The 15,460-nt window shown below is 38.5% G+C and overlaps 2 protein-coding genes across 5 annotated transcripts; both read left to right on the top strand.

The window, feature by feature from the left end:
- The first annotated feature begins 1,181 nt into the window (after positions 1 to 1,181).
- On the top strand, positions 1,182 to 3,568 carry LOC145223148 (uncharacterized). Of its 2 annotated transcripts, XM_080089500.1 has the most exons (10): positions 1,184 to 1,407; positions 1,466 to 1,563; positions 1,633 to 1,710; positions 1,789 to 1,999; positions 2,054 to 2,198; positions 2,255 to 2,393; positions 2,518 to 2,652; positions 2,768 to 2,970; positions 3,035 to 3,160; positions 3,232 to 3,568. In XM_080089500.1, exons 1-10 carry the CDS (start codon positions 1,268 to 1,270, stop codon positions 3,358 to 3,360), a joined length of 1,404 nt encoding a protein of 467 aa, XP_079945626.1. In that variant the 5' UTR covers positions 1,184 to 1,267; the 3' UTR covers positions 3,361 to 3,568. The 2 variants fall into 2 exon arrangements, with proteins under 2 accessions (XP_079945625.1, XP_079945626.1); XM_080089499.1 differs by having other exon boundaries at positions 1,182 to 1,407; positions 1,789 to 2,198.
- A 63-nt stretch (positions 3,569 to 3,631) lies between these two features.
- LOC145223146 (uncharacterized) lies at positions 3,632 to 15,097 on the top strand. Of its 3 annotated transcripts, none has more exons than XM_080089498.1 (14): positions 3,632 to 4,260; positions 4,361 to 4,467; positions 4,541 to 4,658; positions 4,766 to 4,819; positions 4,898 to 5,519; positions 6,394 to 6,535; positions 7,085 to 8,636; positions 9,309 to 9,437; positions 9,514 to 9,601; positions 10,117 to 10,242; positions 12,503 to 12,596; positions 13,011 to 13,113; positions 13,802 to 13,900; positions 14,288 to 15,097. In XM_080089498.1, exons 1-14 carry the CDS (start codon positions 4,213 to 4,215, stop codon positions 14,408 to 14,410), a joined length of 3,405 nt encoding a protein of 1,134 aa, XP_079945624.1. In that variant the 5' UTR covers positions 3,632 to 4,212; the 3' UTR covers positions 14,411 to 15,097. The 3 variants fall into 3 exon arrangements, with proteins under 3 accessions (XP_079945624.1, XP_079945622.1, XP_079945623.1); XM_080089496.1 differs by having other exon boundaries at positions 6,004 to 6,535; XM_080089497.1 differs by lacking the exons at positions 12,503 to 12,596; positions 13,011 to 13,113; positions 13,802 to 13,900; positions 14,288 to 15,097 and adding an exon at positions 11,764 to 12,491 and having other exon boundaries at positions 6,004 to 6,535.
- Positions 15,098 to 15,460: the final 363 nt, after the last annotated feature.

The raw sequence follows: 15,460 nt of genomic DNA, 5'->3' as shown, positions 1-15,460 counted from the left end.
CACAATCCCAACATGAGGTCGCCTGGCAATTTGCTTGGGGTCGCCTACAAGGCATATGGTTCCCATAAACTTGTTTTAGGCCAAGGACCACTAGCGCCATTAAAATAAACTTATAGACCACTTTACTGTTGACAAAAAATACAGTCAATTTATATTTTCAATTTAAATTTAGCCTACTAATTTAATCCTAGGGGTCACCGCAACTTAGCAAATGTTATCAAGGGGCCATGGCACCAAAAAGGTTGGGAACCGCTGCTCTGACGTTTTCATTTATATTATTATACTTTGTTTTAACGGTTTATGTTGTATCGCAATTAATGAGCCTACAATGGGGAAATCAGACGTCCGGAATTTCCGAGGCATGTCTGCAATTTAGGCGTAAACTTTGTGTCAGGAAATAATTTTTGAAAACACATTTACGTCCAGAATTTTGGCGCCTATAGTAGCCTAACCTATACACAGAAGTTCTCACAATTCTTTTCAGGGATGACTCAAAAGTTTTCGTTAAGTGTTGTCTGTGCTGTTTTGGGGTACACGATGTTACTCACACATTCTTGCGAAACAACTTTATCAAAATGAATTGAAGGCTATTTTAGTGATTTTTGCGTCTTGAAAGCTATGTCAAAGGACAATAATCTGTCAAAAGGACAATAATCTGTTAACGACTAAAAGTATGACTTGTGTCTAGATTTAGCTTGTAATATACATACACAACTTTACCTTTCCATAGAAGTTTTTGCACGGCCGCCATATACATTTGGTGTGCACGTCTGCCTAAATAAATCTGCGGGTTGTATACCTCTCATAGATTTTGATACAATGAATCGCGACCAATTTAAATAGCAGATTTATTTACAACACAAGAAGCCTGTTAGTCTTATTTGTAACTTGCTAGATAATTTGTTAGACTAATTTTTTTCAATTTTTTTTCATCGCAGTTTGGTGTGTGGAACAAAAGTCAATACAGACTATTTCAATGAGGGAAATCTTGCTTGCGATCGAGTCGTCCCAACAAACTTTGGTGTTAAAACTATATTCTTTCGTGTCGCTAACATGTTTGTTAGATTTTTCTTAAAGCTAAAGCAAATCTTGCAATCTCATTAGCACTCCGAACTCTGATTCACTGCTTGTATGTCTGGCCGAATTAATGTAAATAATCAATTGTCGCGACAAGGCACGTGTTCCGCAAATAGGCGGTTGATTGCCCCCAGCAAGCTGCTTGATGAGTTGCAGTTGACGAAGCACACCTTGCCAGCAGTTTTGTTCAATGGCCATGCATCTGTCTCAGAAGTTGGTTTTGTACTGTCTTTTCATTCAGTTTATGATCGGGAGATTTTTAACAACGTCTGATGGAAGATCCAGACACAAAGATGATTTCTTGGTTGACTGCTTGATTCACCGAAATGAGTAAGTTAAAATTAAGTTAATAAGTTTGTGTTATTTTTGCTTGTTCTTTTTTCCTCAGCAATCGGTGGTTGAACGATTTGCCTGGGACAGATTTGAAATCACGATGTATGCGTTTTCTGGATCACATTCGAAATGCAACCAAAGTGGGCCGCACATGTAAGATATGTTTGCCTCATGTATGCATGCGTAGTTGGCCTTGCAATTCCCGCTCATGTTTTTCTTTAGCACCAACGTCCACGACAAACAATGATGTACGAATTGCAAGTCACGATCTGAACACTACTATATTTAGCTATATATCCGGTAATAATTTATTCTATAGGCTTTTTTAGTTAAAAGCCGGATGAGGTGAATAGACTATTTATGACACTTTACTTTTAGCCATATCCAATTGGAGAAACAGAGAAGGAAGCATTGAAAACCTATTGTTGAATTATGTTTCACCATGTTACACATCCTCAAAAAAGATAACCAAACAATGGAAACATTTTTTCTCTATTCGTCAAAGGACATCAACCGTTGTGCCACTGGTGCATGAAAGCAACTGGAAAATTCATAACGGCACAATAACTATTCGACCTTCCCGGCAAAAGTTGGATAATTGCATTTGTTTAGTTGGAATACATGTTTATACAATTTGTTTCAGTTTTGACCGACAGCAACTGGTGGCAGCAGAAGTGGTTGTTTTACGACAAAAACCGTTGGACATTGGAGAAGCGTTTGGCACGTATAGTACAATGGCGTCGGTCGGGGAAGGAACATCACTTCGTACTTTGCACACGAGTTTACAGGTATGTTCCATTTACGAAAACTTTGTGTCAAATGTCAAACTAAGTGTATTTTGTAGCCGACATGTTCCTTTGGAGACGGTCGTTTTCTTGTCCTGGACTTGAAAACTACTTTTCTGACAACTTGGCATCGATCGCAATCACATAATTTGACAATTTTTGTAAACATTCAACCACGGCAACGGTTTTTTCACGAGTGTAAGTTATTTGATAGTATCTATCAAAAGCGTGACAACAGTGTAGGTTTTGTAGCGCTGGCATTTAGTTCTCATGAAGTGTTTTATACTTACATTTTAAACACCAATAAGTTTTACTTTTGTAGGGGTAAGAAGTAGGTCTACGGCTCCCGTCGTGGACAAAGTTCTTGGGTTGGTATTGCATTTTCGACATTCCTCGCCACGCAGAAACCGATTGGTAAGGAAGCGGCTACAAGCAAAGTTACGTCGCGGAGACACAGGTGACGCTTGTGTTTTTGAGAGTCACCAAATATATTTGCTAGTGGTTACATGGACGCCAGTGGGTCGTTGTAGTCAGCGTTCACTACTTAGTGTAACGTTGTGTTGACTTTACAGGCTACACGCGACGACAACCACCAGTAATTCATTATTATCGTAAGAGTCAACTCCGGAGACGGACCAGATCAGCAGACACATCAGTTCGGCGTTTGCATAAAAACAGGGGGAGCCGAGCAACAGTCATAAACACTCCGAGATACTTGAAACATCGACAACCTTGTCACCTCATTTCCTTCGTAGTAAATTCAAATACAACAAAGGTAAGCACAGTTTCTTATGTCCAACTTCTCTAAACCTATATTTCACGAACTAATCGACCTTTAGAGATTTAAAGTGTCTTGGCCGGAGCAAGGCAAACAGTTCTGGGACATCTCGGAATGTGTTGGAAGCTGCGCTCTTCCTATTCCTGATCACGTCGACGCCACAAATCACGCGATATTGATAAGCTACGTACGTATGTTTTTGACTGGACGTTTGTCATACCGGCTTCAATCGCACGACTCTTTTTATTTTCTCTGTAGGAAGCGACTAACCGTGTGTGCTGTGTTCCAACTTCGTTTGAAACTCAGCATTACATCACACAAGAAGAGGGGGAACTCGTCACCAAGATGTTTCCGCACATGATTGCAACAAACTGTGGTTGCAGATAGATAACAGGTTTAACAATTTTGCCCTGTTTCGGCCGCTTTCGAAGACGCCAAAACGCGAACTTTCCTGTGTAGCATTATTTTGTTTAAAGTTCCAAAGTTTTGTTTTATATGGACGCAAGTGTTTGTTTGTCGGTTTTGAGTTCCCTGTAACTGAGTTATGTTTTCGTGGTACATGGTCCTGGATAAATACAGGCTTTACTAACACAGATTTAGGTATGCGTATGTTACTACTAAACTTCCCAAATTAGTAAATGGTGGTTAGGAGTGTTCGTACAAGTAAAACAAGATAAGTTTGGGTTTTTGGTCTGTCAGAATTTTTATCCGCTAGACGTCAGTACAAGGCAAAACGTAAAAAATACTTTTTTGAAACATGTACGCGCTGTTATCACCAATGTCTTCTAGTTTAGTTTTTAATTGGCAGCGTGAACAGCGTTTTTTTAAAGTTTGATTTGATTTGAAAGTAGTGGAATACGTAATTCGTAATATATTTCTATGTGTAACGTGCATGGTTGCGACTAGCAACAGCTGCAAACTCCTTGCTGCAACGCGTACAGTTTTTCTCATTAACTATTTTTTTAACGGGACAAGTTTGATTTATGCAACCGAAGTCTAATGCAACAATTGTGTTGAAAATTGGCATGCAGTGGTTGCATAATGACCGGTTAAATGTAAACGTAGTGTTGTTGTTTTTTCTGTTTTAGTATATTATTTATTACTTCGTTCACGCATTTTCAGGGTTTTTTAGCATGTCATTATAAGTGTTGGGTTTACTTGAACAAGTGCAGGTATGCTGGATTAGGAGAAACATGGACAACATTTAACAGTAAGGTTTACCTCGTTAAAATCTTCAAAATGAGTGATGGAGGAGATTCTGTGGACTATAGACCACCATCTGATAATGTAAGCCAACGTTTTGCATTTGTACCATCTTGTTTGTACAATGTACACCATATTGAAAGCATTGCTGGTAATTGTTTGTTGTAAAAATGTATTTATTCAGTTGGTGGATCTACACATTTCCATTGTTCCAATGGAGCACTGGGTAGAGAGACTGAATTATGCCAGTCATAAAGTCATTGCTGACACATTCTCTGTTGGATTTATCAGGTTTGGTAGCTCAGTTGTACAACATTCTTTTGAACACTGGTCATAATTTGCAGTTTGATTTGTATGTTTGTAGAGTTTTGCCAGACACTCCACTCGCCAAACTTCGGAACGACATGCGGCTCCAGTTGGGGGAAAACTTTTTTCCCAAGAGCTATGTATTTTTGAAACATATTGGACGCTGTTTGGCTTTGGTAAAGACATTGCAAAATAAAATATATGTGTTAAAATGACAGACTTTGAAATGCCTTTTAAAATTGAAATATACTGACAATCAAGTGACTGAACTAAACTTATGTAGGTGCGCAAAAGTCAAGAGAAACAGTTAAAAGTGAAAACTTTTCTTCCCCCTCAGGTAAGTATATTCATGTTGTATATTTTTCTTGTACATAAATCTTTTATTAGCATTTATAAACCTTAAATCATTTTTCAGAGCATCATGCCAGAAATATTTGTTTTGCCTGGGCAACCCAATATGTACAACTATTCTGTTCTGCCTCCCATTACCCCCAAGATGCAAGATTTGCATAAACCTTTCTCTGAACCAGAAAGCATTTCACCAGAACTGGTACCAGAAACAATTTATAAACAACATACACCAACACAGCAGCGTTTTGAAGATAGTGATCCTGTGTCTGAAAGCCATGAATCACAACAGCTGGTCAGACACGGGTCACACAAGCAGAAGGCAATAGTTGACCAATTAAGGCGGTCAATGGAAAATGACAGGCATGACAGCAATAAAAGTGTTTACAGAAGTCAAGCTGCCAGTCCACCTGCAAGCAAGGACATCAAACGGCAGAAGCGACACATAAGTGGAAAAAGCAGTTTGACTGGTGAAAACCCAAACAAGCCGATCTTTCCACGTGGCCAGCGTGGCCGAACAACCCCTGGTCAAGCATCTGATGCTATGTCTCCTTTCAAGCACCCAGAAGATCATGTGCTTGTTGAACGAAGTCAACCCAGTCAGGCAAAATCAGTCTTGCATGAGGGACCTCAAAAGCGTAAGGTTCATTACAACATGCCAAATCGTTCATCTACAAATTCTTCGCAAGGTCAGTGAAGGTGCTTATACTTGACTCAAGTACACAAAAACTTTGGTAAAAATCTATGCGTTGTCTATGTTTGTGTTTAGAAAAATTTTACTAACTCAGGAATTATGTTTTTAATCAACAATATTCACCACAAAAATGTCTGTTTTGTGTTGCTTTTTATCAGAAGTATAACTTGTTTGATTACTGAAGCAAACATTTGAATAGGACAATTTTTTAAAAAAATTGTCTTCTTTTGTGCACTGAATGTTTGTGTACTTAAAATAATTTGCAATGGGATCAGTTTTAGTGCATGTTCTTAAAATATGAACTGCAAAAACTAAATTTGGTGTTTGGTAAGCATGTAGTAGCAGTTGATAGAGCTATGGCACTTACTTGTTGAGCGTCTAATTATTTCTGCTTTTATAGCAAGTTATGCCTGCTTAGTTTGTCCAAAAGTTTTGTTGCAAAACTTTTGTTTGTTTTTTCCCACCCATTTTACCCCCAGCCTATAGCAATGTTGATCCACTTGAAAGCTGTGAACCTAACCTCTTTAATTTACCCCATTTGCATGACTACAAAATGCACGATTCCCTTGGCAATCACAACCACATTTATTCTAATCCAAGTATAACCAGCAGTACAAAAAGGAGACGACAATTTATTAACACCTCTCCCCAGTTACCTACTAACCCCACTCACCCCAAGCATGCTGTTTATTTATCCACCCATCATTCAAATAACCCAATGCGCAAATCAAAAGAGTACAGCTTGCATGATCGCCCAATATCTGGCACAAGTAGTAATGCATCATACCAGATTAGTGTTTCTCATGGTTCCCCTGTATACGGTGGGAACCTTCCCACCTTGCCATTTGATCCCCAAACCCTAACTACAGGTTTAGAAAGCAGAGGCATTTCTCAATCTTCCATTGTCATGGAGGAAAAACCACCGACCAACAGTACTAATAATGATTCAGGCTATATGGAACAGGACCAGAGTGATTCTGATGACTCCACCATAAACAAAATGAAAATGAGGTATACCATGGGTCGGATGTATATATTTTTAGCAATTCCTTTCATTGTTGATTGAAATTGGTTGGCTATTATTTTAAATGTTTGCTTCTTTCATCAAACTTCTTCATCCATGTCTAATATAAATATACTTTTGTTTTACTGGAAGCTGTATTTTTATGCCATGATTATTTTTATGATAAATTTGCAACAATAAAGTAAGCCACAATTTGTTCTACGTATCGAGAAACTTTTAAGCCCCATTGACACAACCATGAAAAAGCCTGAAGTCCTATTGTAGCGGTTAGATCACATAACTGGCTTTGCTCTTTACATCAAGTGGTTTTAGCTTTTGTGCAAACAGGGCCCTTTATTAGAGGCATGTGTGCTCAGTCCCGAAAACAAGTAACACTTCTCACACAATTGCCTCTCCACAGCACTTGTGTTTGCCACCAGACTTTTAACCCATTGTTCAAAATTGCTACTGAAATTAGTGGTAGTGTATTGTTTCTGTAAGTTACCAAGCAACTATGTTTGCACAAATCAAGAATCTTGATTTTTTGGCTTTTGTAGATTATTGTCTGGGTCCACCAGTGATCACAAACAAGAAGCACAGAAACAGCCTCAATCAGAAGTCTTTGAATCTTCATCAATGGTATGGGACAACAATAGGGCACTGCTTACTAAAAGCACAGTTTTAGAAAGACAACATTCCTTTAAAAATCAGCACACTTTACCACTTGAAGATAAAAGTGCTACAGTCAACAAACCTCAAAGAACTTTACCGCCTGCCACTGATAATGCCAGACTTGGTGATATATCAAGTAATAATGATGTACCACTGCCAAGTGCAATAACAAAACAGATTTCCCATGAAAATCTGATTAGGGAAACAGAAAGATCATTTTCACAAGAAGAATCTCATCAGAATGATTTTGTTGAACATTCTGGCTCAAAATTGTCGACAGAAAGCGGACAAAATGGCAATGAACAGGAAACATTAAAAACACAAAATGAACTTGCTAAAGGTGAGGAATTTGCATCAGGCTTCTCCAATCATTTCTCAGAGATGGGGAACTATCAACAGGCCAACAATCCAACTTCACCACATTCTGAAAATGACATGGAGAAAAGGCAAATGTCTGGTGGATATAACCATGGAAAAACTGCAGATTTTAAACAAATACAACATGGTACTGAGACATCACATGAAGATAATGTCACATTGAGTGTTACACCACCACAAAACAAAATGCCCTATTCAGATGGCTGGTCTTTATTGCAGCCCAAATATATGTTTCCTCGAAATGAAGTAGTAGGATCAGATGCCGATAATGAAGAAGAAGATGATGAAGATGGTTATGAAAGCTCAGAAGATGAGTTTCAAAAGGAATTGAACTTTATGACAATCCAACACCAACAAAACATGGAAAAGGAGCAAACAGGAGAATCATCTGGTGGTGAAAGTGATCATCAGCCTTCTATTCAATTTGATGTCTTTACTGGTTCTGATACAGAAAAGACAAAAGTGAAGTCTGTTAAATCTGCTGAACAAAAAAATGTTGATGTGAAGAAGTTTGAAGAGTCTAAAGAGGACGGTGTAGTTGAAAAAGACCAGATGATGAAAAGAGAGTCCATTTCCGGTTTATCGGAGCACAATTCTCCTATTATACCCCCTTCTGGTACCACTGCTGTTATTGCTTTTGTGACAACAGCCACTCGTGTTGGAAACAATGACATGGCAGTTGCTAAGCAGTTCCTGGGAATCCATGATGAAACTGTGATTGATCAAAAAGATACTGACGAACCTGAAAAAGTCATGTCCAGAGGTGATCCAGATGGAATGCCGACCCAGAGAAAAGTAAATACTGGTGGTAGTGATAAATTGTCAGCCAAAGCAAACATCATATCTAATCATGCTAAACAAAAACGTGACAATGAAGCACCATTCCATCAAAAAAATCAACTGACTTCTAATGAGTCTGATACTGATGTTGTTACACAAGTGAAAACTGTTAAACATGAAGATGTTGAAGTTTCAAAATCAAAGTTGATCGAGAAACCTGTCGAGAAAATTCCCACCAAACCTGAAAATGACAGAGAGGACAACGTTAAGCAAACTGATGTAAGACTTTATTTGAGTGGTGTTGTAGAGAACTTACATTTTTGTGTGATTTCTCTTTACTAACTTTCTTTGCAAAATAACAATCATAAATGCATGAAACACGATTTCTTAAATTATTTGCAGTGCACTGATTTTCCTTATTTTAGTCCTTGTAATGTGTGTGTGTGTTTTGTGGTGGTAGTAAATATTAATGTGCAATTACAAATCATGCAACCATAATTACAGGTATATGTACTTTTAATGTAGCTCATTTAATATATAGCATACAGAACTAAAATGTCTTTGTTCTGTTTTCGTGTACAGTAAAGTTTTAAATTTCATTACATCGCCTTGACACATTGTAACATTTTTACCATACACCCATGGCTTTCATTTTGTCAAGGTAAAGATTGTCTAATCATGACATTCATGTTTATGCTTCTAAACACCAAATCTTCGTTCAATGCATTGTTCAAAAACAACTTCACTATAACACAAATATTTTCTTTGCTCTCAGCCAAACCCACTTGGTGAGTGACGGCTCAATGATGTTGCTTATTGCTTGACGTCATGCGTTTTCTTATCATAACACGACATGTATCTGTTGTAGCTCAATCATGGCCAAAGATTTAGGCTTACTAGCTCGGGTTGGCACGTTTTTTCGAGTGCGTGGTGATGGGGATGTTTTGACAGGTGCAGAAAGAAATCACTCACCAAGCGTCTCCGTCTCCTATCCGCATTCCAAAGTTTCACAAACCCGCTGTTGAACAACAAGAGGTGGTTACAACACCAGCGTCGTCGCCCAGACCCAATGAAAGCAAGGTGTGTGTATTGTATATTTAAGCGAATTTCTCTCTCGGTCAGTATGTTTAATGCAACAGCATGTTTTCTGTTTTAGTCGTCTTCCGCCAAACATGAACCTCCTCCCCAAGTATCAACTGTTAAACAAGAAAATGAAACCGAAAAGCGTCTTGGCAGTTCAGACCGTGAGAACATCATTTTCATGCTTATTTACATAATAATGTCAGGGACTCAAACACGCATATTTCATATGACGTTTTTTTCGTCCCCAACTAAACGGTTAATAATACATTGATTCCAAACTAGTAATAGCTGTCATCACGTAATATTTCTATATTTCAGTTGTCTTTTTCACCATGCAGTAAATGCCATGACTACCATTTCTATGTTTATTTTTTTCTGTCAAAACGCAACATTGTTAAATGGTTTTGGTTGGATCGAGTGATAAAAGTTCTTTCCGATTTAAACATATGACCCAACTAACTTCAGTTGTCCCAACAGTTTACCCACAACCACGAAATTTGTTTACGGGTAACAGAAGTTTAGTGCTGCCCGAAAGTAACTTAGAAGATTATGTTTAAAGCGAACATTGTTTCACCAACTGGATAAAATACTTTATGAAACGTTTAATGTGCTGCGTGGTATCAATTTCTTTGCCCGTTGGGGAGCCTACGATCGTTGACGTAACATACATTTTTAGGTGCCAAACTATGGTCACAGCTTCAGAACGCCAGAAACAGCAGACGGCTTGCTGAAAAAGAGCGACAAGACTTGGTTAAACAAGCCAAAGTAACCACATCCAAACTCAACCAAAAAAGAACATCAGGTATGTTACATGTTTTTTATTCACTTGAATGACAAAGGTTCGGCACTCTCACCAAAAGACTCAGTTATGCCAGACAAAACATTTTGCTGTCAGCGCCAGTAACAAACTTGGGAGTTATTGCCTAAGTCAAGTTCCAAAGTTATTAGTAAACAGCGGAAACTGTAAGGAAGGGATACAGACAGCATTGGGAGACCTAATATATTTTGGCTTTAAACCAGCACAGCGGTAGTGAGCACGTCTGCGAGATTGGAGTGGGCATTGTTGCAAGGATTACGCAGAATACGTGGGGTAAAGCTTTTGAGTTTCAGCTGGCGCCGATTTTGAGAAACAATTTCCTCGCATAAAGAGCGCGAAGAAAAAGCAGAGCGGCGGTGAAAAATGCCACGTACCTGGATGCTATTACGTCTTCCACACCGAGATGGACAAAAAGAGACATTTTGGCTTAATTCATCGCGGAAAACCGATAGGTAGGCTATACATGAGTTGGTGCTTATCTCAGTGCGGATCCTCTTTCGCTTGTCGTCCGGGCCAAAGGTTACATCAGCTTGTCATGTATCGGTCATTTTATGCAGTCAAGCATGGTTGTTAAAGCTGTATGGGAACCAAAACAAACTGTAAACATAGTGCGTTGTCACAGATACTTTGTATAACTGTTTAAAACTGTGCAATCGCAGGTCCCCGCCCCTTTCATCATAGGCCATGTTTTCATCAATATTGGTTATGCAACAAGTTGTACTACGCTTAAGCAAATAAAACGCACGAATTAAAATTTGCAGCAAATTAAAGAAAAGGTTGTTGTTGATACGTGATAGAGAAACGGGTAATATCAGTTTGCAACCGACACCCGGGATTAGTTGCTTCATACCAAAATAGAACAAGGTTAAAATTTCTCCCAAAGCGTTGCGTAAATCTGTCGATTTACAACCCTTTGCGACGCTGTGTAATGTAGCGTCCTATTTACTGACAACAAATCACAGGTGAGTGTGGCGACGTAGCTTTGCCGGCTTTATCGATCACTGCACTCAACCGCGTGTCACCGAATCTCAATGTACTCTGCGATTCCAGGCGCGCGTCAGCTTGTTCGACAAGGACAGAAAGATTCACTGTTAGCGGCCCCGGCTGCGTCAGTGGTGTCAGGCGCACGCGCGAGACTGAAAGGCGATGCTGCTACACGAAAAAAGTGTAAAGCGATCGCTCTTATGCTATTGTCCACGCACTGCGCATTGTTCAATTACCAGCAACCTCCGAACCATTATGTCCTTTGCGATACTTAAGTCCCGCTAATGATTGCTGCTACTTCGTTGTTTTGCGACTTTGCTCGGGTGCAAAATTTAAACGAAGCCTGGTCACAATTCAGGTCATTTCTCATGTATCCTAACAATGGTCAGATATGTGACGATGTCATACCAATTTGATTGATGTATTTTTTATTTAGGTAACTGTTTAGTTAAAACTGATCACCTCACCATATACAGCGACTCCCTTACTTTAATTTGAAACCATCTCGTTTCCTGCAATCAGGTAGCATCTCGGACGACAGCACAGATAAGTGGAAGCAAAGCGTCTTGTCACAAGAAGACTTGCATACAAAAAGAGTTAGAAAAGTGAGCTCTCATCGCAGAAAATCCTCGTTTGCTCCAATCTTGCCCCAAGTCAACTCTTCGGTGGGCAAAAAAGTTCGCTTTACAATGACGCATGGTGGCGCTGGAGTGCCTCCACCGTCACTCGGCCTTCAGTTTGACGAAGAGTGGTCATTGACTCCATCTTTCCCTGACCAGTCATCATTCTGCCCTTCTTTTGGAAACAAAAATGCCTTTACACAGAAAGAACACAACAGACTTCGATTTTGTGATAGCAACCATGAAATGTGGCATTGTACAGCCTCCACTTATCACAACTTACTTTGAACGTTGCTTTGTATTAGGACAAATAAATGGAAACTAGTTACAGGACAGGTTTTATCATTTAGAAAAGCGATAACGATTTGTAATCAAGTTCTTGAATATCCAGCCCAAGGAGGTTTTTGTTAAATTATTTATTATTGTTCAGTTCTAAATGTAGCATGAAGCAACCACACTCCATAACCACTTGTTACATTTTGAGAATGAAAGCTTAGTTGGTCCTATTTAGTACACGCGCGACCGTTAGACATTACACAAATAGAGTGGTATCGGTTCTTGACCTTTGTTTAATTCAGGATTTATATTTGTTTTGCATTTTGTGTGTTTAACGTTCTCTTGTTTAATTGGCCTTCACGCAGTTCGTGATATGTGGAAGAAAAAGTTTTTTGAAGAAAAGAAGCGGACGATGCCACTTGAAGACATCTGCCGTAGACTTCAAAGCGAGCTAGACACGTAAGTAACTAACAAGAATTTCGCTTGATTCAACTTCACACTCTCCAATTGCGCTTTTTATACAGCAAGTTGGACCCTTTGATATTTTTGTGTAGTTATTTCCTATTTATTAAAACCAACCTACTTTGCCGTAAAAGACATCTCTGAATTATTCTGGATTGCAGAGTCATCTGATTTTAGGATAATGTAGCCTATTGTAAATGATAACGGTACTATTTTAGATTTTATTTGTTATCAAACCTGATTCACCTATTAGGCTACCTTAGAGATATAGGCTAGGGCCCTAGGCTACTGTTTTGAAAAGCTTTTTATCCAAGTGTTGTAAACAAAAAATTAACGTGTTGCTGTGCCGTGAGCTCAAAAAAGGTTTTTATTAGTCCTTCCCACGTACATACCTTCTAAATTGCGTTTTAGATCGCACAGACGCTTGGTGTCTGCGTTAGAGGGCGAAAAAATCAGCGAGAAACGAAGATATCCAACGTTCCTGCCTTCAGTCACAAGCAGACCTTCAGTAAAGGTAGGTTAGGCACATATCATACACGTTCATCTGACATACGTTTTACTGTTTATCGATTATATAAGATCAAAAGAAAACACCTTCGCGAGGTAACTAGAGGTATACAAACTTGTTCAACCAAACAATGCCCACAGAAGGGTATTTAGCTCTATAATCTGTCTGATTATGGAGGTTGTTTTAAAATGGTTACCAGTACTAATCGTAACCCAAAGTCGTATGATTTGCAATTATAATTTTAAGCGGATTTTGCAAACAACTGACATGCATATTTTGCCTTCTGTTTCGACCCAACCCGCATCATTCTTAACATAACTTACTAACCGCGCTTTAATCATTGCAATACTTTGCCCCATTTTTAGATTAAATCATACAGTCGTTTTAATGCGCTTGAAACGCGACAAGATCTGTTGCATATTGATTTTCAACTAGCAGTAGTGAAACAGCATGCCTCCAATCGACGGAGTAAGATTTGTTAGAATGTGTAATCCTGAACACAAGTTTTTGAAAGTCAAACAGTTTTAAAACGAATTTGCCGTAAAAGATTTCTTGATTGAAACACGTTGGTCCAAATAAACGAATTTGTATTTTGAAAAACAATTGTAGGCTGTGTCTGACATTCCAAATTTGAGTAAGTTTTGTTTTGAACTTGACATGTTATTTTTGTATTGCAATGGCGTTACTGCTTCAGAGCAACAGCAAAATACAAGTAACGCGGTTGCAACACGACATAGACGGACTGAGGCGAAAGATTGAAGATGCAAAGATCAAGTTAACTGGTGAAATCAAGGTAATCATTACCGGAAAAAATGTTACCTTTACTGGCGGTTACAAAAACGATTTTTGTTTTGTTTAAAGTCAGTGCTAACGTTTTTTTGTTGGGCAATTATGCGCAAATATTGCAATATTGTCCGCAAATAATGCAATAGCGTTTATTAAGTTTACATAAGCTGGAATTAACTTTTAGACATATGGTTTGACACTTTTGCATTCTTGCCTAATGTTGTGCAACGCTGACAAAAGATTTTTTTGACAGAAATTCGGTAAAACTTTTGATGTGACCCTTGCGCTCTACCTGAACTATATGTATTGTCATCTATCAAACAAGAAAATTGTCTTTCTATGGATATTTGAAAGAGATTGTAAAATGTCGCTTAAATATAACTTTGCATTTTAGCTGCGCCACCAAGCGGAGGAAGATGTAAAAATCGTGAGGCGGGAACTCTTGACGAAAAAGATTCGAGCTCACGTTGCCTACAGAGAAGCGATTCGGGGAAACGGTTTTTCCGTTCGAGCCTGACAGCTGCCGATTTGGCTCTTTTTTATCCATGTTCCCGTCCTCCGGTGCATGGTGTTCAACGCAGTCAGAAATGTTTTGATCCCTTTGGTGAAGATAGCAATTTTTTTTGAAAAAACGTTACTTTTCGATTATGTTAAAGTGTTAGAGGATTTGTTTACTTTATGCCCTTGTACACATGATTACTCACTCGTTCATCGTCTTTTTACAATTATTTTTTTATCATGCAAATTTTTCGTGTCTTCCAAACCTGGTTGTTTACATTGTACCGTGACTAAGTTTTCTGGACCAGTGTTTAAGCCCTCACGGACCTTCTTTGTTTTCGAAGGGTACCTTTTATCTTTGTTGGGGTATAAACATAATGTTTCTCAGAGAGAAAAGGAAAATACTGTTTACCACAAGTGTTTACCGACCTTCTCTTCATACTGTGTATGTTTTGCGTTTGCAGCAAGGTGGGCTATGCAAGTATTACACACTCTGGCCGTTGCACAGATTTTTGTTTGGTCGGAAACTATGTTCCACAAAGTGTTTGGTATTGATTCACTCTACACAATACTTTTTTGGTTACTTTCTATTTTGTTAATTGATCACATCCATCATTCACTGTATAGTAGGGTTAGTACTTTTGTAAGTGGTCTATAATTTTCTTGTATCGATTTTTATGTAAAAATAAATTATCAGTAGATATTATTATTGCCACAATGAAACAGTATTGTGCACAAAGTGCCTTATGACGCAAAAGTTTATAGTGTCTTGCGTTATGAGAAGATGGTTTGGGTACGTGCTAACTGTAAAACTCAGGTGAAATGCATTAAAAACAGGTGGCATCGTTATCATGTAAATTAATAGAAACAAGCAATTTTATTTTTGTGTTAGTGTACGAAAGATCGAGCAATTTACCGTAATATAGACACAAATGCAGCTAGCATCGTTATTTTACTACATCTTTAGTTTACTCCGCTACTTGAGGTTAAGCTGTATGCCGCAGCACACGTTGTCGTCGCAATACTATTTGAGCGCAAACAAAAGTAGAATATATTTGTGTGGAAGTAA

This window comes from Phallusia mammillata, chromosome 4, assembly GCF_965637545.1.
Source record: "Phallusia mammillata chromosome 4, kaPhaMamm4.hap1.1, whole genome shotgun sequence".
NCBI classification, from domain to species: Eukaryota; Metazoa; Chordata; class Ascidiacea; order Phlebobranchia; family Ascidiidae; genus Phallusia; species Phallusia mammillata.
The sequence above is the reverse complement of the archived record's forward strand: the minus strand, read 5'-3'. Positions and strand labels throughout refer to the sequence as shown.